At 40.8% G+C, this 25,144-nt stretch overlaps 1 protein-coding gene across 1 annotated transcript in view; it reads right to left on the minus strand.

Annotated features, from left to right (window-relative positions):
• The window catches only part of LOC103371422 (usherin-like), a gene marked incomplete at its 5' end in the record, with an annotated part of 67,663 nt that overhangs the window by 38,335 nt on the left and 4,184 nt on the right, over nt 1-25,144 (minus strand). The window contains 8 exons of the mRNA XM_008300747.1: nt 1,592-1,754; nt 1,984-2,142; nt 5,094-5,251; nt 8,128-8,311; nt 9,668-9,775; nt 17,148-17,346; nt 24,019-24,173; nt 24,371-24,568. Coding sequence (XP_008298969.1) covers nt 1,592-1,754; nt 1,984-2,142; nt 5,094-5,251; nt 8,128-8,311; nt 9,668-9,775; nt 17,148-17,346; nt 24,019-24,173; nt 24,371-24,568 — 1,324 coding nt within the window. The remainder of the gene's footprint in view (nt 1-1,591; nt 1,755-1,983; nt 2,143-5,093; nt 5,252-8,127; nt 8,312-9,667; nt 9,776-17,147; nt 17,347-24,018; nt 24,174-24,370; nt 24,569-25,144) is intronic.

Below are 25,144 nucleotides of genomic sequence, written 5' to 3' on the forward strand. Positions count from 1 at the left end.
GCTAATAAAACAGTACACTATTATGAAAGTATACTTTAAGCACCTATGCTCAAAGCATAGGGCGCTTTTTTGTAATTGTGGTATATTCCAAATATACCACTAAAACTATAGTCATATATTTGAGTTTCCTTTATTGTCCTGAAAATAAACACGCTTAGTTTGTGTGGAATTGAAATAAAAAATGTAACATCACGTCTTAAACACTGTGTGTAAGTCACTGGCTGATGCAAGCACCCTGATGTCTTGGTAAGCCCATTTGTCTTTGATTACGGAGGGTTTCAGGTGTGTGTATGAGACAGAGAAAGAGAGATTTTCCTGTTTTATCCAAGTCCCTGTCTGCCTGAGTCTGATCATGCCAGATGTGTCAGTGTGCGTGTGTGTTTGTGTGTGTGTGTACTGCTATGCTAATGTGTGTTTCCTGAGGACTTAAAGGGCTTAGTCTGGTCTGACCCTGCATACAGATCACACACTCTTTGGTCAACAAGCGGACCACGACCTTCAGCATGCATTAATACACACACACACACACACACACAAACACACACACACACACACACACACACACAAAGATGCACATTCACACACACACACAGTACATGGACTAGTAAGCAGGCATTTGCCCAAAGACACATGACCAAAACTTGTACATGTTTCTGTATGTAAAAGTAAGTATATATGTTAAATGTATGCACATATGAGTATGTGATGTATGTGTGTTGCTTCAGGTTAATTTATGTTGTGATATTCTGAGTAGAACATGGACATGCTGGCATGTATGAGTGCACACAGTGAGAATGTGAAGGCAGCTTTGTGTATGGTGTCTATGTCTGCTTCTCTTTACTTCATCATCCAGTTTTAATATATTAAGATAAAAAAGGCTATGCTCCTCCAGACAGCAAGTCACAAAAAAGCACTTTACGGTCATTCTTCAGCAATAGTTTCTCAACTATCTCAATGATTCGTGTGGCTAAAAATGCTTGGTTTACATCATAGGTTAAGTGAATGAAAATAGTGTTGCTTTTTAATAACAAATTTCATCCACTTCTTCACTCAGATGATTCAAATGGGCACTTAACGCAGAAATTGGACTGTCTTGCCTAAAAAAAAAGGGCAACCATTGATGTGATGCATCATTGTTGGAGTTGTTATGATGCTGTTGTTGCATCACTGCAAAATGTCTTAGGCAGGAGATTAGGGCAGGACAGTTCGTGTTGGCTTCTTCTAACTACAAAGATGATCTTTCTTCACGCCAGCCAAGTGGTTATCGTTGCCATAACAGGGCCATACCTTAAAACAGAGGTGGCAGGGCAGAAAATTCTCCTGATGTTGATGGAATGTTCTGAATGTTCTGAGGATACTAACACTTTTATTTTAGTATGAATTTGTCTCGCAAAACTGGGCTGTTTGCGCCTCAGAGCTCAACCTATTAGACTCTGTTTTGGGGAAGGTGGAACATGACACGTCACTGAATCCACACTTCTAAAACATGCAAAGGAAAAGAAACACCATCCACTACACACATACATAACGAAGCAGAAAGAATATATATGTCTCAGTGTGCTGTACGCGTTCTTTTCTGTGTCTATGTTACCTGTATATGTGGTAGGAGGTGATGACTCCATTTGGTTTTTTCGGGGATGACCAGTGGATCTCCAGGACGTTGGCTCCCACAGCGTTTAATGTGGGGGGCAGCAGATCTTCTGGGCTGGTCTCTAGAGTCTGAACGTAGACCCCCTCGCCTAACCCACATCCCTCTGTAAGGAGCAAAACAGGGTAGTTGTCACAGAAACACAAATTTCAAGAGACGGTATGACATTGAAGTTTCCTATAACAACCCTATACGTATAGGAGAGATAAACCTGCAATGTTGCTTTTGAGATTGTAGTGTCTGTTGTACAGTAGATTTTCTGTGCTGTGAACTCATGAACTACGGCAATTTAATAATGCGATGCAGATGATTTCATTTTAAATGAAGTAACTTACCTCTCTGACAGGCCTGCACTCTTATGTAGTAAGTGGTGAAAGGCTCTAGACCTGTCACATTAAGGCTCAGGGCCTGTCCAGCACGATGCATTGCAGCACTGTCACTTCCTGGATTGAACAGGATGTTGTACTTCAAAGGCTGGTTGTTGTTTAGTTGAACTGTGGAAAGAGACATGATATGATGTACTTTTTTTGGGAATGACATTTATTTGAATACATTCACAAAATAAACAAAAAAAGCAAAATAAGGGGAATGATTTAAACTTCTTTCTCTACCAGCCAAACTGCCAGCATACTATATTTTGAACACGTTACATGCACGGCAGAAGGCACAATAAATAAATACACATGGTTTTTCATTGCCGTTCCCAAACTGCTTTGGTACAGCCTTCAGCCTGTTGTGTGTAAAAGTTTCATCCATTTTCTATACACCGCTTAGTCCTCACTAGGGTCACGGGGGGTGCAAGAAAAATAATACTGTTGATTACAAGTGAAAAGAAGTCTATGCATTAAATGGTAATTCACTGCCAATTTTGAAATAAAAATAGAATAAAAGTCAACGGTCGTTGTGGCGTGTGCAAAACTTTGGGTACATTACAACTTGTCAAACACTTGGAACTTCATGAACTCATTAGTGCTTAACTAACGACAGGATTTGAAAGGCTCCTGATAACTATTAGCTCCTCTAAGTAACTGACTATGATCAGAAAATGGAGTAATTTGTGTCTGCAAAGTAATGGGAGGACTAAAATAAGATATTAAAGCACTGCTTGTCATTCCCACTATCCATAAGATTAGGGCTTCATGTCTGCTGCTGAAAAAGATGTAGCAAAACCCCTACATGATTGCAAAAGAGCTGCAGGATGTTTTAGCTGACATGAGAGGTGGTAAACTGTTGTGTTGTGCAGCGTTGATGCACAAACAGTGTCTACATAGAAGAGTTATCATGCTTTGTTCTGTGGCACCGGAACAGGAAATACCGTACAGATAGAGGGGAAAAATGGATCTCACCAAAAAATGGCAAATTCTAGATGCAAATGTCATGCAATCAGTCGGGCAAGTGAAGCTGAAAAGAAGCCAGCTGTCACATCAGGACAATGACCCAAAGTAAACCTCAAAATCCACCATTAACCAGTTTGGCAAACTAGAGCTTTTGGAGTTGCCCTCAAGACTTAAAAATACTGAAAATCTCAAGGGAGTACTCAAACAAATGATCTGCAAGGAAGAGTGGCTAAAAAACACCAATAAAAGTCTCTTAGCTGGCGACAAAAAGCATTCACAAGGTGCGCGATCTGTAAAAAGGGGAACAGTTGTAGTTGGATACCCACGTTTTAGCACATGCCAGAACGATTGTTTTATTTCTGTTTCATACTGTAAGACAGAAATCATAAAGCACAACTCCTTTACAACTTTATTTTTAGGTACAGTCAAATTTTAGCGATAATTGTGTTTTAGGCAGTTGCATATAATATTGTTACGTGTATCGTGTATACAATACTTTGACAGATGGTTTGTATTTTAATAAATACAGTCCTATTCTGTATCTAAAACACATAAAGCTGACTAATCTTTGCTTTACAATCCTGGCACTGTGGTCTCTCAACCAGACAAAAACACACCGATGTATACATACAGACAACACTCACACAGATACACACACGGCCCGAGACTTTGTTAATATTCTCACCGGAGGTTTTTCCATAATTCAGGCCAACTGTATTGTGATGGGTTATTCAACATTCATGAACTCTGGATATCTTGAGAACGAACTGATTACCAGACAAATGAAAGACTTCAATTATTCACCCCCCAACTCACATATGCACACATGCACCTACACACACACCTCTGACTTCAGCACATGGAGCTTTTTATATGAACACACTTTGGCTGCATTAACACACCTTCACACAACACACAGACACACACACACAAAGAGAGATATTTATATGTAAGCACACACAGAGGTGATAATGCCAATGAAGTTTAAGTGATATTTAAGTTCTATTATTTACAACCAATCAGCTGTTTTACCATCTTATATTTCACACACATGATGCCTCCAATTACAATTCACATGTTCTCTTACATACAACAAAAACATACATACAAGAGCCTCTCTTTCTCTGATACACACATGCACCCACAGACAGGCACAAACACCACAATGGAGGAATTGATCCTAGAGTAAATGTCTTTTTAATAGCCATACGTCAGTGCTTTGGCAGTCAGTGTATGCATATTAAGACACAAACACATGCGCACGTACGTACACACCGGCAGACACGCTGCCACGGAGTCGGGCATGCACACACACACATATACACACACAAGACGAAAACACTCCAGACTCTGGGCTCAGGGAGTTAACCAAGCGTGAGAACCCAGCCGATATTTCCTCACCTTTAAAATCAGCCCATAATGACAATAGAATAGGCCTGCCTATGGAAATATCTCACAATGACGCGCACGCACACGCACACGCACGCGCTCAAATACACATGTGTAAAGATGCATACATAAACACAGGCACAAACATACAGAAACAAAAGACACACAAATCCACACACACACACACAACAAAGTGAAGTGTCTTTGCTAGTTGGCCCCTTTAAGCGGTTTCTGAGATAGGAAATCAGCCTAATGAGAGAGTAATAGTCAATGATAGATGGGTTAGGGCAGACAATCACTGCCCCATAAGCATGAAACTCAGCCCCAAGTGTATGCTCATGTATGCCTGTGTATGTGTCCAGGTCTTGAGAGGCCAGAAGGTGAATGGAAAACTACTCAGGGCTTTTGTTCGCCTGACCCCCTCTCTGCTGGTTGTTCTTTTAATAATATTCCCAATGTCCCTCGATAAAGAAGCGTAGGGTGATGCAACCAAAGGGCACAGTATTTTATTATTTCTTTAACAAGCTGAAATGTTGGAATTATAAAATGCCCACAGAGCACATTGAGACACACAAAAAACTGTTAACAAATATAAACAGGTTAGCTCTGTTATCAGTGATCACGACTGTAACGACTAAATTCACTCCACAGAAAAATGACCCCGGGCCCATCCATCCTTTCACCCAACCACATATCCTTTCATTTAGATTGCTACTCACCAGGAGGGGACCAGGAAAGAGAGATGGAGTAGGGGCCTGACACTGTCACATTGTGGGGAGGTGGGATCCCAGTGGGGCACGAGACTGGTGTTTGTATAACATATTTGTCACTCACACCAGTCCCACCCCCTGTAGTCGCCTGCAGCTCATACAAATACCTGCACAGACAAGAGGTGTAAAGAGGGGTGTAGAGAAAGAGCAGCAAAGAGACAACAGAGAACTGAGGGATCATGTAAAGGCAGTCAGTGTTAAAGGGCCAATGCACCACAAAGCTGTTTTGTTAAAGGTGGAGTGTGCAATTGTAATCTGATACACGTTTATATTATCTTCTCATGGTCTGCTGGAAGTCCATTCTGTGTGTACGCTCATGAAGTGGAGGAAAGACGGCAGTGGGAAGGGAGCGAGAGGGACGGAAAATCTGGCAAACGATAACTAAATATGGGAAGGAGCTAAACGCGAACAAACTTTCTCCAGAATTGCAGACTCCTTCTTTAACATAGCTCACATACGTTTCTTAGCACATTTCGGTTACCTGATAACACATTTAATTAAATTATGTGACACATGTTTAATCTTAGTCATTCCACAGTTATTAAAAAACGTATTCATCTAATACCTCACCGTGTATGTCTAGTTTTCTTCCATCCATTACAGCAAAATGTTGTCTTTCAACTCAGAGCTATCACTTACATGCTACACGATGCTGTAAACAGTTTGTGCAGAAGAAAATCTGAACCAGAACTTGCTGTTATTTTGCTGTTTGTGTTTTTACAATGAACATTGGCTTTGCAAAACACAGTGGTCTCACTGAAATGAATTAGAGAATCGGTTTTCTTGCAGCGTGATTGTCTCTTTACAAGAACCTTGAGTTGCAGTAGTTGATGAATATTCCTACCCAAGGATGACAACTGAAAAAAGTTTTGAATGAAATGAAGCGTCACCTATTGGGACTACCTATTTACATCAAAACGTGTGTAACTGAATTCTTTATTTGACTCATCCTTACCTGTCATGGCAAATGTGGGGGGAAAAAAAGTTATGAAAATCACAAATACTTCTGTGATGAGTTTGAATTATAAGCTTCAAAGTTGTGATCAACCAACAAAAGGGGAGAAATTTAATGTTTAAACTTTTCTGAAACAATCCCTGGAAAGACCCACAGAAGATATGGCTTTCTCCATATGCCAGCATGATTTACATTTCAGCATTTCAAAGTGTGCGTCCACATGTCGCCGCGTGTTTGTGCTTATACAGTAACCACTACCTTGATTTCTTCACATTTCTCCGTCACGCACCTTTTCTCTCCCTCGCTTTCATTTGTCTCGCTGCCTCTCGACACACTCTCCACCTCTCTTGCTCATGACATCATAAGATAGATTTCCCTTTTAAGAGCGTGTGGCTGGTTGGTGCTAAAGCCTACATTAGCTGTGTAAGTGGGCCACCATTTAACATTAAAAGCCTTTAATTTGCTATAAACCCCAGCACACATGCATTAATAGGCGGCGGTGTTGGGTTATTGTTCCTGTGCAGAGCGTTTTAAACAGGAGGCCATTAGCGCCTCGGCACTGGGTTAGAACGCACTCAGGGAAAGGTATTAAAACTACTCATATGTTACTCTAATAGACACACACACACACACACAAGTAGAGACACACGTATAAAAACATAAATAAATGCATCTCGCTGAGACACGCCGACGACGTCAAGGAGAGATAGAAAGAGAGAGGGAGGAGAGAGAAGAAGAGAGTGATGGAGAGGGAGAACTGTATCATTGGCATAAGGTTTCAGTGGGAGAATGAAGTCAAACACTTCATCACTGGAAGATATTTACTTAAATGTAAACACCGCCTTGGGATATCAAAAGTAAAATTGTGTGTGTGTGTGTGGTAGGTAATCGGTGAGTGGAGGCATTTGCATCTGTTTGGCTGTGAATGTGTGTGTGTGTGTGTGTGTCCTGCGGGGCCAGCCAGAGGGAATAGGTTAATTCTCTCGTCATCTTAGACACTTCCTGGGCTGCCGAAGCAAAGTGACAGCTAATCAACATTGTCATAAATAATCAATGGCCACTTTGAGCGGTCTCACGCACCACACACACACACACACGCGCGCACACACACACACACAAAGGCGCGCACTCGCACGCGCACACACGAGTCTGCCTGGATAATGGGGCCGGTGCTCCCTGTGTAATTCTCGGCGCAGGGCTAAATTGGGAAAAGAAGGGAAAGAGGAAGGGAATGAGGTAAGAGGGGAAAAGGATAGGAGGGTGAGAGGGAAGAGAAGTGAACAGGAGGCGAGACAAGTGATGAGAAGCGAAGGGTCGGGACAGGAATGCCTTCTGGCAGACTATCTGGAATTAGGGAAAATTAAACGTCACACACACATACAGTCCTATCTTCTTCCTTCCTCCCTTTCTCTTTCTCTTTCACTCACACATAGAGGAGATTGGAGTACTGCAGGGTGTTATCCCAAGAATTCTATTTGGGGTAAAGAGAAATTGTCTCAGGAGAGAGAAGGCTGAGGAGGGAGAGACGGGAAAGACAGAGAGAGGGGGGGAGGAGAGACGGTATCATTTTACTCTCCCATAATTAAAACAGAAAATCCATTTTGGGAGGAAAAAAAAAAAAAAGACACGGATTAATAAAGGTTAAATGAAAATAAACAGATAAATAAAATCTACGCTCCGCTGCCGTCTGTAAGCAAAAGCCAGATCTGATTCGTGATTTTAATTTGTGTGCGTGGCAATGTTTGCGTCTGTCATTGGTATGTCAAATATTTGCTCATTAAATGACACAAACAGACGTATACAGAGTGCGGTCCAGAGAGAGACATGGATGGGATGGCGATGCTTTTAAAACAGGGTGACCCCGATATAAGCGCACCAACACACACACACACGCTTGGACGCTAAAAATTAGGCTTTAAACCAAAGATTATTTACGAAGCTACAAGTGATGTGTTTTTGCGACTTCTACATGTTTGCACACTTTTGTGATCACGCGTGTGTAAACGTGTGCGAGTGCATTCTCCCTACCTGCGGTTTGGCAGGAGTCCAGTGTCGGTGTAATTCCGGTCACGTTGGTCTCCGGTAAAAATAGTGTGACCGTCTCTGCTCAGTCTGTACTGGGAGATGTGTCCATTAGGCTGGGATGGCTGATCCCAGTACAGCTCCACCGCAGATGTGTTTATTATTAGGTGTCTGGGCGTTGACCACACACCTGGAGTACAACAGACGGAAAGGAGAGGAGGAACTGAGAGTTTTCTACTTCAATTAATTAACATCTAGAATTAATTCGCAGCCCTTCTTCTGGGTATTTCAAACAAAAGTCCCGAGCATCACTTTGCATCCAGAACAAGGATTATTTCTGAGAAAAGTCTTGCTAGAACCAAAGTGTGCACCAGTAAAACTAAAAGCTAATGACAAGTTGAGCACTGTTTGGTGAACTGGAAACTTGAAAAAGGTGACATGGTTATGAAATTGTGAAAACTGAACCCTTAGAATGATAAAGAAGAAGGAAAGATTACTTAGGAGATCATGAGAGGGGAAAATTACACAGAAGGAGAGTTTAAAATCAAATTTGTGAACCAACACACCCACAAAAACATGTACTTGTATTTATTAAGTCTAATTAGAACGACAAATTTATCTAAGACGACGCAACACTTCGTAGTGAGATACAAGGAAATGAGGAGTGGTGGGAAGGAGGAGCTTAAAAAAGAAAGGAGGTACATATGAAAAAATAAGGAGATTAGATGTGTATAAAGACAAAAGATGTAATAGGTAATGGGTTATGTAATGTAAACAAATGGGTGTAAAAATGCACGAACAACTTAAATGAAATGTTTAAGCATAAAAGAAGGTAGGTGCAATAAATACAAAAAAGAGGAGTAGAGAAGATGGGAAAAAAGGAAAACAGAAAAGGGACAAGACAGAAGGTGAGACGGCAGAGAGGAGGACTAATTAGAGAGGAAAAAACTGCAAAATTGAAGTTCTTAATAAATTAAATTGCAAGATATTATTTTAGTCAGACAACAATGTAAGGTCTATGTAAGAAGAAGAGAGAGAGAAAGGTGAAGGGTAGCGCGATGCAGCAAGAGAGGCAAAACCAGGGAATATGAGGGGGAGGATTCAAAAAAGGAGAGCAGGGGGAGGAGAAAAAGAAGTGTGAAGAGCAAAAGGAGGATAATATATCTGAGAAGATAGTAAAGAAGATGGAGACAAAGGTAAACTGTAACAAAAATATTCACAAAACATGAGAAATTTAGTTAAATTTCAGTTTAAATTAAAATAAAAATTTAAATAATACATTTAGAACAATATAGCACACATCTAAGTAAATGTCTGGTCAGAGAATCTACTGTAAATGATCTTTATGCACTTATTTCAAATTTAATGTGTTTTAGTTGAAAAAACCTGTCAGGTGTGAACAGTACTTCATTTTTAAAATAAGTGTCTCTTCATGAAATCAAAAAATTTATATGTTTAATAACGGGATGAAGATTCTGCATCTCCAAGACCTTCATATATATGTGTGTGTGTGTGTGTGTGTGTGTGTGTGTGTGCACATGCATACCAGCAGGTAAGCCTTGCAGTGTTCGTCCTGTGGACGGTAAACTGGCTCCACATCCAACAGCTGTACAGGCCACCAGCACGAAGCCGTAGTCTGTGTATGGCTGCAAACCTGTAGCACACAAACATGTATGAATATGTGCTAAAAAAAAAAAGATCAAAGGATCGACCTCACATTTATATGCATATGCAGGATGATGCACACATATTTCCTACGTCCACATTCTTTTTGATTCCCATCACAATAAAGTGTACAGATAAGCTTTAAAAAAAAAAGAAATGGGCAGATTGATGCACATAAAGGGGTAGAGATGACAAAAAGAGAAACAGCAAAGTGAAAAAAAATGGGGGAAAAGTAAAACAGAGACCAAAGGGAAAGCTTGCCCGGCCCATATCACTAGCGTTCTCTCTCTCTCTCTCTGTTTCACTCTCCCTCCCTCTGTTCTTTCCACACTCTCTCAACGGATGGATCCATATCTGTCGGTGTTAAATTATGCATGCCATAACTCAATAATGAAACAACGTAAAGATGGGCAGCCGCGGAACTGACATGGGATAGGACCGGTCCAACGCTGTAATGTCATCAGCTTTTGATCTATGATAATTATGATACCTCTGTATGCGTTTAGGCTACAGTGTCCAGACATGATTTATTTATAGGCACCCGCTATGCAGTCTAAAGGAAATCACATAGAGACTGAGTGGTCCTTTAACTGAAACCACGGGAAATCAGCTCTCAGAAGGAGATCTAAATACTGAAAGTTGCTAGAAATCCTACATGTACCTCAGCAGTGTTACTGTCTCTGGTTACTGGAAAGCTTTTTTTTTTTTTTTCCCTCGTTCAGACATATTTCCTGCCTGGTTCATGATGTACGGTGAATGTATGAGGATGAACGCAAATCCTTGGGGCTGCCACGCGGGTTGACTGGATGCTTTATGGTCATTCACTTAGCTGACAGCATACAACAGCTTGCAAATCAAATTCCAAGGAAAACGAAAGAACTAAAATGACTTTATTTCAAACGGATGACTGCATAATCTAGTGCGCTGAATTCTTTATTTCTGCCTGAAATCTGTTTCAGGTGAAGCAGTAAATGTTTTACACTATTGATGATTTCTCTTAAAACACAAAAATAATTCTTGACATTCGTAAACATCTATTAATTAACTTTGTTTTCTTTCGTGTTTTATTATTTCAGCAGTTTTGTTTCAAAATTAACACAAACTGGCACATTTTTTAAGTGTAAAAGTGAAGATTTTGTCTATTTAACCGCTAAATGTCTGAAGTTGTCACAGCTTGGGACCCTTAATGGATAGAATTTAATAAAGTCAACAAACAACAACAACAAAAAAGCAAAAATAAAAGTAAAAAAACCCCAAAACATACAATTTAGATAATAATAAAAAATGATCTATTACCGTCTCCAACTGTGCATATTTGGAGGCTGACAAACTCAGCTGCTGTTTGCATTTTGATACCCACCCTGTGCTGACTGCATACAGCACCAACACACACGTAACACACTCACACACACAAACAAACACACACATATGCACACGCAGTCTGGTGCACAGCGGATCGCTTCCCAACATCTTCCTCACGTCTCTTTCTACTGCTTAGCCTGCTTAACATGCCTCGCAGCCTGCCACGCTTAACCCAACCTCTGATCAATGTGTCTGTGTGTGTGTGTGTGTGTGTGTGTGTGTGTGTGTGTGCAAATGTTCTCACAATGTTGCCCTGTGTTTCGGTTAAATAAAGGAAATCTGCCAGCCATACGAAAGTACTAGGGTTGAAGCGTAAGGCTCTGTTACACTATTTAACTGTGCAACTAAGCGTGTGTGTGTATGCATGTGTGCACTCTACCATAGTAAATGACATCTACGCTGCAACTGATGTCATTCGTTGCAACACTGAATAAAGCAGTAACATTTCACCAAATTTCTCTTTACACAGACAACTGTGTTGTAATGTTTCAGACGGAACGCACGTCGTGAAGTTCCACTGAAGACGTGCGACAATTATTTCAGAGCTGGTGAAAATTAAAAAATTAGATGAGAGCTGCGTGCACAAATAAAATCACCAAACTGCTTTGAAGTTTTGCCGATTAATTACACCGTATACTCATGTCAGGAACCAATGTGGAGCAACCTGCTTGTGAAAACTGACTCATTAGTTCCTCCCTGAAATGAAAAGGAGGCCAAACACCACCTGATTCTTCTGCCACTCATGCTTTCTCAAAAAATATAAACCAAAACAACTAATAGCTTTCATTCAATAGATGTGCAGATGTATGCAAAAACACACACGAACACCTTTCATGTTTCTGAGTATGGTTCAAATTACCTTTAACACTGAGCCTGAAGAGGGCAGTGTTGGTCTGCTGGAGAAGCGCCGCCACGTACACCACGGCGTATGTGTGCGCACGGAGAGTGTGTGTGTGTGTGTGTGTGTGCGCATACCTGTACGTGTGTGCGTATCCGCGCATACACTCGTGTGCTTATGTGCTTGATAATGGAAAGACAGAGGAAGCTTCAATCATTTTAACAGTGATCACCGGGAAGTGAAAAAAAACGGGTGGAGGGGGTTTTGATGTGAGCAGCCAGGGGCTCGCTAACGCAGAGCGGGACAAGGCTGTAGCTGTCACCGTACGAGCTGGACGCAGTGGAGACCGGTGTGTGTTTGTGTAGGACGCAGAGAGAACCAGGGACAGGGAGACTTTGGCAGTGGGACAGAGTAAAGAGTTGGTGCTTACATTCAAAACAGAGAGACTGTGCATGAGTACGAGAACAAACAAGTGGCGGGATGGTTGGTCTGTTGTTGTGAATTTCTCTTAAGTACGTGTGTGTTGCAGTAAACATAACTGATTTAAAATGGCATTTTATTGACAGGTTGCCATTCCCTGTTTGCATTAGAGAATATGATAGGATGATGGGCACAGGCCGCAATACCATGCCTGCCACCTGATACAGACGAGGCGAGGGAGACAGAGAGAGAGAGAGAGAGAGAGATTGTGAATTGAAAGAGAAGATGAAGAGAAAGTGGAAAAGCCAGGCCGGAGAATAAAAGAAGTGAGAAATGTGAGGACAGCTGAGAAAGACAAATGGAAAGAAAGGGGTGGTACGATAAAGCGCACCAGGCAGGTGGGACAAAAAAACAGCCCCTAAGAGATACAAAGAAAAACAAAATTTGCTTTATTTGCATGTGGAACAGATGATGCATCAAGAACAAGCAAATAAATAAATATATAAAAGAAAAAAACAGAGTGAGAGAGAGAGGAGAGAGAGAGAGAGAGAGCAGAGAGCTTTGATAACACCTCTCCTAAATAATTAAGAGTTTGACTTCCTGTCTGTGGCTCCCTAATGCAGAGACCGTCTGGGATGGAACAATGAGATCAGGTTCACACACACACACACAAACACACACACACACACACACACACACACACACTTACTCACACACACACACCCACAAACACACAGAGATCCCCAAAGCAAGTAAAGCCACACGTGCAGGTAAAACTTACTGTAAAGGGAAGAGCATGCACAGAGCATTCACCAGACGTGCACGTGTACAGATGAACAAGCACATGCAGACTTTAGATGCACAAATGGACAAATGTGAACGTGGAAGATGAGGCCAGAAAGTTGAGACGCAAAAGAGGTTAGAAAGTGTCACCTTGGAAAAACCTATAGACTTTTTACACCTGCATCTTTGTGATGCACATGTTTAATAAATCTTTAATTAGCTTTTTTTTTTGTTTTGTTTATCATAATATTTAAAAAATATATAATCTTGAAAACCTCAGGAATTCAAGAATGTGACACATTCACATTTGTTTTAACCAGTAGTGGAGCTTTAGTTACATTAAATTAAATTAATTCTGCTTGATTATATTTTGACCTGTTTGTTTCAGTTTATGTGCATTGATTCAGAGAAATAAAACAAAACAAACACCTTCTCATGTTTAGTCTTTCACAGTCCTCCAACGATATACATATTTCTCCCTTTCTTATGTGAAGACAACAGAAGGAGGGCCGACTTGCGGCCCAAATAGACGACTTCAGACAGGATCGAGTGAGGCAGCATCTGGGCAACATGTGGATCAACAGAGAACATCCGTCCTTGCTGCTGATTACTCAACTGAGCTCCAGTTTTTTTTTAATAATCAACTGCTATAATTGTGCTTCTAAGTTAAAAGCAAAATTAATGAGAAGGTTGGAAGGTGTTGTGGTTAACCAACTGGATAAAAAACTCTTTGTACACGCGGTAACGATGACACTTCTGATAGAAGGCGGATTGAGGATTGATACATGAGAGCGAGGCTCCTGTCGATCTCCTCTCCTCCTCTCCTCGTGTCTACATGCTTCTACCTATAGCATGAACCAGCGAGAGCGTGCACTATGGGGGGAGCGCATTAATAAATAAAAGAACATACTCTCTTCCCTGCTGTTCTGAATTAATAACGAGCCTACAAAAGACCAATTAAACACATGATTAATGCCATAATCTATATAATTGCAGGCAATAATTCATTGTGAGCTAATGATAGCAATACTTAATATCGATTCACATGGGGTGTCTTTGTACAGTAGTGCTTAATTCTTCCTATGAAGTGTCACTTTTCAGAACTGCTAAAAGTGCTATTAATAAGAGTCTATTTCTTGCTTTTCCTAAGGCAAATAATTGATAAACAAGAAATGGTTGAAGCCACAAATTTGTTTGTATATTTTTAGATTCTGGTATTACAGAGACCGCTGCAATTTTCATCATAACATTGCAAACTGCTCTGAATCCTATTTCTAGTTGTCAAGTTAAATGTTATTTTTGGAGCAGTAGAGAAATGATTCAGTGGTTACTGAAGCTCCACGTCTCCCTGGGTAACTGATGAGGGACCTCGAAGACAAAATACCCCTCATGGGTGGGTTGTGCTTCAGATAAGTGTTTTTATGGTATAAAACTTGTTTCATTTTTTCTATTAGCAAAAGAAAGAAAAACAAACCAACAAAGCCTTAAATAGCTGAAGTACACAAGTAATTATTTATGTCGAAAAGGGGAAATTTTGGATTCATGTATTCAACTTTGAATTGTTATGTCTTTATCATACAGCAACAGGTAATCCTAGTTTAAAAAAACTGTTTTACTATTACTGTCTACTAATTTGAAACCGTTATTGTCCCGTTCATCCTTTCATATCTGTTTTTGATGAATGTATACCTGAAGCTATTTATCAGATCAAATAAGGCACAGCATCGTAAGACTGAGTCAATCTAAAATCGACATTTTGGTTGCTAAAAAAAGGCAAATTTCTCCAGTTTCTGTGGTTTCAGTGAGTGTGTGTGTGTGTGTGTGTGTGTGTGCGTGCGAGCTCTTTGAGCGTCTGACTCTGACAGTGGTAAGAACCGTCGGAGAGATGCGGAGACGATGAATAATGGCGTATTAAACATTAAGGATGAGGGAATAGCGCAGCAATTATTTCTGTTCATATTTCACTGAAAACACTTAGATTCATCCATCCATCTTTTTATCTATCCCACTCCTTCCTCTGTTTCTCCTTCACTCTGTTTTAAAACGTGTCATTCTGTGGACCTTTCACTTCACCAGTTTGTGTAATTTTTTTTGTACCTCTTCTTTATTTCTTTATTTTTCTCCACCTCTCTTGTTCTGCCTTCCTCCACCTCTCGTGTTTCACTTCATGTTCTATTTGGATTTGTGCATGTGGTGGAATAAAAACAGTGTGTGTGTCTTTATATGACTCCAGAGGAATAGCCTGTGAAAGACATCATTTAAAAAACGAACAAACAAAAAAAACTAACTCTTATCTAATCAGTATGTTTTGAAGAGCATATAGAACATATAAATTAAACTAAACTGTGAACATATGCTCAGTTTATATCTCATTTATTTTTTGCATTCTGTGGTAAGTTTGCAACACTGATATTGGAACATTAAAGGCCTTTTCTGAATCAATTTGTAAGGACCGAAAAAAGTTCATTCATTTCTGATCACTTGTTAATGTGAGACACTGGGCTTCAGTGTGTCTACTGTAAAAACACTCTGTTGCAATACATTCAAACTGTGTCAAATAGTACTATAACATGCATGTGCTGTGAAAAGAGGGCTGCAAAGAGCAGAGATAAAAAGAGAGAGAGAGCGATAAAGGGGAAGAGAGTGACTGCCCCAGTAGTGGTTTTGGCTGAATACGCATGGTTTTCCAGTGTCTCACTGGGGGACAGGGGAATTTCACACACACATGCTGGTTGCTTACACTGGCACATGGGGCTGGTACAGTATTACAGCACATTACCATCTCTATTTGGCATTGTTTGCTTTGCCTCGTGCCTACACATACAAACACACATGCACACAACTCCTGACCATACAAGCCAACCACAGGCACCATGGGAATAGTCTATTGGCTACTGGCAAAGCTGATGCCTGGTCTGAGTCCAAGACAGAGCAGAGAGGAGAGCTGCGAAGCAGAAATGCCACTGAATTTCTGCTTCCAAAGATGTCATCGCTTGATTCTTGCGTGTAAAAAATTTAAAAGGGGGGTAATCAAATCAGCTTTGGAGCACTCAACATTTTTAGATTTTAGCTGCTCCACTCGCAAGAGATGCAAGTATGTCTAAAGCGATAATATTCTATTTGTGTTTGCCTGTTTTCTCTAAAATATTCCCTTTTAATACAGACAACCAACGTTGGCTTTACAGTGCTTCATGCAGATGTTTGTGTCTGCATGAGTAAGTGTGTCTGTGTTGTGACGGATGGCAGAGGGCCAGAAACACTGCTCCTCCTCAGGGTAGATAAAACAAGACTCACAAATCACCCAGCCCTGACACCGCCGTGTTCGTGTGCAGATCTACAATATTAAGGCACGTCTTTTGTGTACCTGCTTTACTTTTAGTGTTTTATTGGAGCTCCGGGTCTCAAAGTGTTTGTAAATTTACTTGTTTTTTTTTCCTCAAGTGGGTAAGTGTGTGAACATCTCTCTGCTGTGTCGTTTCTTCTGTGTGCATATGAGTGTATTTATGAATGTGAAAGGGGCAGGGCCAGAGAGCAGGGAGAGAAAACCAGGTGTAAAGATCACTTCCACAAACCAGTATACATAATAAACATATGACAAAGGAGGAGTGGGCAGGACAGGGCAGCAGAGAGGATGAGGAGAAGAGCTGGAGAAGAGAAGAAAGGGGTGAGGAGGTGAGAAGAAGGAGAGAGTCAAACGAACGAGACACGAGGAGAGAGGAGAAATAAATGAGAGCAAAAGGGGGAAGAAAAAAAAGGGGAGGGACAAAAAAAAAAAGAGGAACTGTACAGCTGAGGAGAGAAAGGACAAGAAGGGTGATAATGGAGACAAAGAAAAGAGCAGGAGGAAGGCACTAAAAAAAGAAAATCCAAAGGAGAGAGTAGAGAGGAAGAAACAAAGCAAAACAGGAGAGAGATCTGAGGGAAGACAGCAGGTAGAATGATGGAATGTGTATTTTACCAGTCAGGGTGTGATTTCTGGGTCCGTCAGTGTGAGTAAATACGGTTCCAACACCGGTCTGGTTCAGGTGGTACCGTTGTATGACTCCATTGGGACGAGTGGGTTCAGACCAGCTCACGTGGAGGGAGGAGGAGCTTACAGCTGTTACCACTGGAGGCTGCACGTCCTCTGGGACTCCGCGGACCGTCACTGCCACCACCTAAACACACACACACGGACATAGGCGGAGGCACGGAAACACACACACGCACAGATGCAAACAAATTTAACACACACCAAAATATAAAACACAACAGATTTCTGATATTTTACAGAATGTAAAAGGTGCATAAAACAGATGGATTTCTTGCTATGATCATTTATTAACGTAATTAACATGATCATAACCTCATAAAAAGTGCATTCAAATTCAGGACTCTGCTTTCTCAGGTAATAAAGATCTTGTTGACAGCAAATGAAGATGCTTCCTGGTGATTTAATGCATCCCGCTTTTCAAAAATAAAATAAAATGAAACCAAAAAATAAATAAATAATGAAAAAAATAGAAAGATACTCATCTTTTTTTTTTTTTTGCTTGAGGAGCACATTTTATGTTGCAAATAAAACAAAACCCACACTTTCTATAACTTATAGTACAGAAAAAAACTACACTAGTGTCTGCCAATGTAGTACTACAATACTTTAACAACTCTGACTGTTCAGCAGAGGTATGTCGACTAGACTCGCAATGAATTAATCGATTAGTTGCCAACTACTACATTAATGGTTAACTTTCTTTAAGGAAATAAATCAAAACCTTCTGATTCCAGCTTCTTCAATGTGAATATTTTCTGTTTTCTTTATTCCTTCATGACACTAACTCTGGATTGTGAACAAAACAAGACAAAAATAAAACGTCATCTTGGGCTTTGGCAAACACTGAGCAAGGTTTTTCAGCATTTTATAGACCAAACAACTAATTGATTAATTGAGAAAATAATCAACAGAATAATCAACAGTGAAAATCATTAGTTGCAGTCCCACTGTAGACGACAGCATCCTGTAACACAGGGGCTCTCAAACTGTTGACCTCTATCAGGATGAAGACCCAGTGCAGCGTGGATAACCAAAGAAATAATATGTGTAGCATTAAACTGAATAAGTATGATTTCAGTGGGGAAAATCTACCAATTGCAAATCAGTTTGCATGTTAGAAAACTTTTCAGAACATGATACTACATTTTGTTCCTTGAGCCCACTGAAGCAGAGAATGAATTTGAGCAAAGTGTACAGACATTAATTAATTTTCCCAGAGTAGTACTCAAGTGTAGGAATACTGGAGACTAACAGATTTTCTCTCTAGAGCATTACTCCCATTCTGAATGGATATTATTCCTTTATCAATACATTTAATTTCTGAACAGACGTGAACCTGCAAGATGTGTTTATGTTGCATGTGTAGTTTCCAATCAGCAGTAATCCTAAATATCACTGCGAGAAAATGGGAAAAAACACATGACAACTCCTCAGTAGGTTCAGCTCATGCAAAAAAAACAAAAAATTACAGCTTCTTAGTACAGTGATAAGAGTGACCATCTTATTGTAAATTCCCAGTGTGGTATCTGTGGGCCCCTGTGAACGCTGGGTGAATGTGGAGACCACAGAATCACAGGGCAATCTGCTGCTAATGGCAACAGGGATATCCTGCCTTAATAGACTGTCACTAGCACTTCCACCACCTGTCCCACACAGTGCTATGCAATTAGAGCACTGCTACTACAACTAAAGAGACACACAAGCACGTGCACACAGATAAACACACGCACACACACACACACACACACAGGTACGTGCAGGTGTACACACGCAAACACAAACAGGTAGAAGAGAGGAAACAGCAAAGGAGGAAGACGGTGAGGATGAAGCAGGGGAGGCGTAGTATCAATCAGTGACTGCCTCAGTGTGCTGTCAGCTCAAATGTCTGTCAAGATGTTGCTCAAATGTAAAGAAAATAAAAGCCAGATAACAAACCTGCTGTGTATGAGTGCAAGCGAAACACAGTGAACTTAACTTAATGCTCACACACCTCTGAATGCAAAGATTAGTACTCAGAGTTGACACAGGTGCAGTCAGATGTTAGGAGGAATAACTAGGTCACTAGCTACATCTAAAAATACTTGATTCATGCATCCTATACTGAAAAGGTATTCTGAATATTTAATTTCTAGTAATTATATGCAAACATGACATGGTGGAAATCGTTAACAGCTCAGGAAATACAGTCTAGATGCTTATGTGTGCACCAGAAAGCTCCGTACTGTACATGAGAGCACACACCTCACCAGGATACTCTTTATTCAACCCTTGTGTCGGTACACGAAAGAATAGAAACTCAGAGCGCCAGAGGAAAATGGGACTGTGAGAGACATACAGATAAGGGAGAAAGGGAAATGTTGGACTCCGGATGACAGGACGCACAAAACCGGCGAGAAGAAACGAGGATGAGGGAGGTTACGAAGGCAAACAGTTGTGAGAAACTGGGGACTGCAGTGCTGAGATCTGGGGAATGACAGGAGACAAATAGCGGAGAGAACAGGACAAAAGGATTCGAAGACAGAGGAGGACCAATCGCTCTTCCTCCCTCTCTAAGTGACCAACCGTATTAGATCAGCACCTTCTGTTGTCACGGCAGGTGTGCGCTTGTGTGTGCCTGTGTTTGTTTGTCCGTGCCTCCCTGTGTGTATGTGAGGGGGCTGATGCCAGGTAATTGCAGTGGTGTATTAGGTTAGCCCAAGTTATCCCATAATTGGGACTGTTTGGCCAATTTTCACTGGTGTACAAACTAATCCAACTCACTCCCTTCTCACCCTCTGTTGCGAGTGTGTGTGTGCTTGTTTGTGTGAACATATGTATGTGTGTGTGTGTGAGACAGGCAGGTAGGCAGACAGAACATGGAAGACTTTAGTTTGTGGTGTATGTGAATGTGTTCAGAGCTCTCAGTTAAATGGATAAAGTTTCCTGACAGGATGGTCCAGGGGTCGATTTTGAGAATTTTCAATACAAAGTATGCCAAGAGTTGGGTGAGTGTTTCTATGAAAGCCCAATGTTCAAGTCAAATGATGTGTTGACCTATCACGAGGCCCTGCAGCACCATCATTGTCTAGTCCTGACCTGGCATCCCTTTAGACTGCTTTAAAACACTACTCAGGTCATCAGGGTGGGCATCGACTGTTCACCCTCTCAACAACTGGGCTGTCAATGAGTTGGGCCCACAATGCAGAGAAGGTTCAACAGCTTTCCACAGCTCAGTCCCTCCGTACCTGCACCTCAACTGGGTTGGAGCTGAGCTTTGCCTCCTGACATCCAAATTACATCCTGTCAAAGCTCAGCACCATCTGTTTCATTATCACAGCATTACCAGGTCGCATACAACTACTGAAATCTGCTTTCAGACAATGTCTTGTGCTGAACAAACAAATGTAAAATGCCGCCTTCTTATCTTTGACATAATTAAACAGCTGTAGCATCACATAGCGGCACGACCCACGCTGTCTCCAAACCCAGAGAGTGACTGTGTGTAACTTACAGAGGCGGCACAGCAGTTTTAAAATCAGTCATTATTTACATCTTCTGTGATCTTTATCATGATCTTATATAGCCAACGTAAATGCTTTTCTGCACAGGAGACAGCTAAGTTGCTGTTTCTACAGTAAAATCATCGGAAGTGTTTCTGTTCATGCTGAACCCAGCGCCTGACGATGTGTACAGGTGTCACTTGAATGACTTGCTATTGAAGACACAGTAACCTTTCTTACTGTCCACAGTCTCACTGGAAAATGGCCCTGTCTGCACGACTATAATCAACACAGCCCACTGTAGCAAGTTATACTTGCTGCTGTCTACAACATCGTCATCAGCCTGCTTGCCAGTATATTTGCTAAATAACCAGTCGCTAACATTTCATGCTGCTCAACCCACAAAGTAACAAACCAACATTAAACCAGGTGCTATCATGGTTAGCTTAGCCGCATGCTGCATGACCCACCAAGTAAACCAAGGAACAACCACTGAATGCTAAACTAACTAGCATTCAATAATATGTTAAGCAAAAAAATCATGCATCTGAAACACCAAATCAATAAAAAAACAATCAGCAACTTAACCTTAATATTTAACAAAGACAATGCATCACATGTAATACCACCGTCTACCAGCAGGGCAGCTAACATCAGCAATAAACTATAAGCAAATATTTAGATCTTGTTTTTTGTTGAATAAATACCGCAAAGTTTAAGTGACTATTCAGATTTTTGTTCTGTATATCCAGAAGCATTAGTACAATCTAACGACTACAATTATTACTACATTCTGTGTGTGTGCTGGACTGTTAAGAAGTAGTTTGATGGCCCGTGAAACATATAACTTGGACAAGTTAAAATTCTTTATTCAGTGTCTCCCTGCCTTAAAACAGACTGTACAAGCTGTTTTTAAAGAAATATGCAACATATCAGTGACCATAAATGTTTACTGGCTACTCATGAGTCCTGGGCTAATCATAAGTATGCCAACAGATCAAACTTCTTTGGGGGTACAGGAGCCAACAGGAGTAATGCAAACAAAGGGTGTCATTCTGCTTTTAACAAGATGTCTGGAAATTAAATAAAACTAACAAATTAACATGTGCTGTTGTTTGTCTATATAAATATATTTGCAGAAACTCAGACATGCTTACAACAGCAACAGAATCCCGATGTCCCCATAGTGCAAAACCTGCAAAAAACATTTCTCTTTCTTCTCCAGTGACATAGCTATAGGCTTCCTCTTTACGTAAGAACGCACTTATCAAAAATAATGAGATGTTAAATTAGCTTTAAAAAAAAAAGCCAGAAAGACAGTTTTCAACACGAGCTTTCATCACCACTAAGCCGGAGAAATTAATTGTTGTGGTGATATCAGCTCAGCTACAGCCAGAGAGATAGCAGGGGGAGTTCTGTGTGAAGGTATTATGGGCGTTATCACAAACATCAGGTAGGCTCAGCAAATCCAGAGCCTCGCATACAGGGGGAGAGCGGAAACAAGGCTAAATAACAACTTGTTCCAGCACAGGAACAGAACAGAGTTCACACAGTGTGGAAACATCACACACTGTAATTTCGTAACAACAAAGGTCAGACAGATTTAGAATTTGTAAAATATCACTCGGCAGAACAACTGTGCACCTGAATTATGAAGTAAACATCGCTTAGAAATCAGCATCTGAGGTGGCTTTTACGAGAGGGTAAAAGGGCATTTAGCCGAAAGGCCACTGGCCAAACAATGGATCAGATGAGCGGCCAACTGCAGAAGACCAACGCTGCAAGGTTGCTGTTGTAAATTTAGCCAGTGTGAAGTGGGGTGGTGGCATATCCAGGCGTTTTCTCCTTGAGAGAAAAGATGAAAAGTGATCTTCGCACACTTGTGTTCAGACAAGTGCATAGGAGACGATTAAAGTACATTTCTTTAATGGCAAAGAATCAAATTTTTATACCTGATGAAACACTGACAACAAAAATACTAACAAGCAACAATGCACCAACATGTGTATGCGTCTTTCCTGACGATGCTAATAAGGGAGCAATGTTGCCTCTGATTTCTCCCTCTCTCTCTGTTTCACACACACATGCACACACCAACACAACTTTTTCCACACATCCTTCTTTTTCTTTTAAGTGTTCAGGCTAAATTAAAGAAGTGAACTAAACTACAGAGTAAAGTGGTGCTTAGTTCAGTGAAGCCCAGGCCATCTTTAGAGGAGCCATTAGATAATCATACAGTGGAATAATGTCATTATGAAATGGGGTGCTACAACAGAGTAAGGTTTTGTAAAGTATGTGTGTGTATTAGTGTGTAAAAAAGAGAGAGTGCTCTACAGGAGAGAGACAATCAAACAGCACACAGTGGGAATCAACAGAACAGATATTCTCTTTCCAACTGTAGGGGCAACCAGTAATGTTTTACTGTCTCTTTGTGCCAAATTACTAGAAAATACCAACAAAGCATTGCAAGTGTTGCTTATCAGTGCCAGCCACCTATTTGGTATCTAAAGGGCTGCTGCAGATAATAAATATGCCAGCAAGCCCAGACTTTTAAAAATGAGTACTGATGCAGTAATACTTTTGCTAGGCATAAGTAGTTCGATAACCTCATCTCCTTATCTAAACTAATTTTTAAGATTGTCCATAACCTGGCCCCTCCCCCACTCAAAGCTTTTGTATATCAGACAGCAGAAACGGCCAGAAGAGTAACCAGAACAGCTACCAGGGGACACTGCAACATTCCAAGATGCAAAATGTCATTTGCCCAGTCTGCCTTCTCCTGTCTAGGTACAAAGAAATGGAATGCGCTCCCCCAAGAAATCCTGAGCTTAGACAACGCCAGAAGCTTCACAAAAGAAGTTAAAGATTGGTTTCTCGCAAACCAGAGATGTCTGCATTCATAAATGTTTTTAGTGTAATTTTAGGGCCCCGAGACATGTGTCTGTAACTCCGGCCTTGTGGTATGACACAAATATCTGATGCCTATTTTAATACTTATTGTGATTATGCACTTAGTCTGTTGAGTGATGTATGTTCTATGTTCCTTTTGTGACGAATGGATGAATGTGTGTGAAACACTGACTGCACTGTAAACATGTCACTGTGACCTCTGCCCCTTCCCCAGGACTACAGATGGAAATTAGCTCGACAGCTATAGTCTGGTACAAGCATCCTTGCTCTTGAGCATAATGTAATTGTACATTGTCCGGTCAATAAACAATAAAAAAATAAAAAAATAAAAAAAGTTAGCCACATAAGATTTTCTTAATCTCGCAACAGTAAAACAGCACCGACACCAAACAGACATGTAGTTTTACCTCTGGACTGTCAGTACAACCAGCCCGGTTACAGACCCTCAGCTGGTAACTGTATTCCTGGAAAGGCCTGATCCCACCAACATCAGTGAAACTGTTTTCATCACCACGATAGCGCTCTTGCCCATCCCGCAGTATAACATAGTGGGTGATCTCACCTGGTAGATAGGGGAAAAAAAAAAAAAGTTAAATTGGATTACCACTATTAGATTTTGTTCTCAGTATTTGAGTCTGCATCTGATCATGAATTCACCTTTACTGGAGTTAATTAAACTGAACCACATCTACAGAGAAGACTTTTTATCACTGGGTTTTTTACTACTATCATAACATCTGCACACACACGTATACAAACCATTAGGTCTGGCGGGAGCTTGCCATTGCAACTGGATGATGTCATCTCGTTCACCTAGACGGCTCCAGCGGGGCGGTGCCGCTCCCCACGGTTTGTCCTCGCTGGTCGTCACTGTTGCAACGTCGCTGGAGCCTCGACCGAAGCTGTTCCAGCCCCTCACTCTATATTCATAGGTGGTAAAAGGCTCCAGGTCAGAGTCTGTTTCAGAGTAAGGAAAGGAGGAAAGACAGAAAAGGGGAGCAAGGGAAAAATTAATTAGCCCCTAACATTTACCCTCTTTTTTACTGAACAAGATGAAAAGTTTAGAACCATTTTTTTCATTGGACTCTGACAGTGAGCAGTACTGTTGGGCTGTATGTGCACTGCTAGGACTGATGAGAAACAATTGCAGCTGTGGCACTAGAACTCTAAAACCATTTAAACACCTCAAATTGTGGAACTTTGTGCTTTCAAACAATATAGAGTTTGTCAAATTTAATATAGAATGGGCTGATGTCATTGAAAATACAGCAACTTTAAAGGGGAAAGAAATATGAGATGAATTGAAAGGAGACCAACATGGACTTTGCATGTCTTAATATTTGACTTGTTGGTGCACTTGCTTGATTTTAATGAATGATACTGATGAATGGGAAGAAGATTGTCAAATAAGGGATTTAAAATGTTGTGTAGCTCTCAGAGGAAGTACATTACAAATGTAAAGATAGTACGCAGCTAAATAATCCAGATGGATTTGTGCCCTTAAATCCTTTAAAACCTTTTGCCTTTTTATGC

This window comes from Stegastes partitus, unplaced genomic scaffold (assembly GCF_000690725.1).
Source record: "Stegastes partitus isolate 25-593 unplaced genomic scaffold, Stegastes_partitus-1.0.2 Scaffold1582, whole genome shotgun sequence".
NCBI classification, from domain to species: Eukaryota; Metazoa; Chordata; class Actinopteri; family Pomacentridae; genus Stegastes; species Stegastes partitus.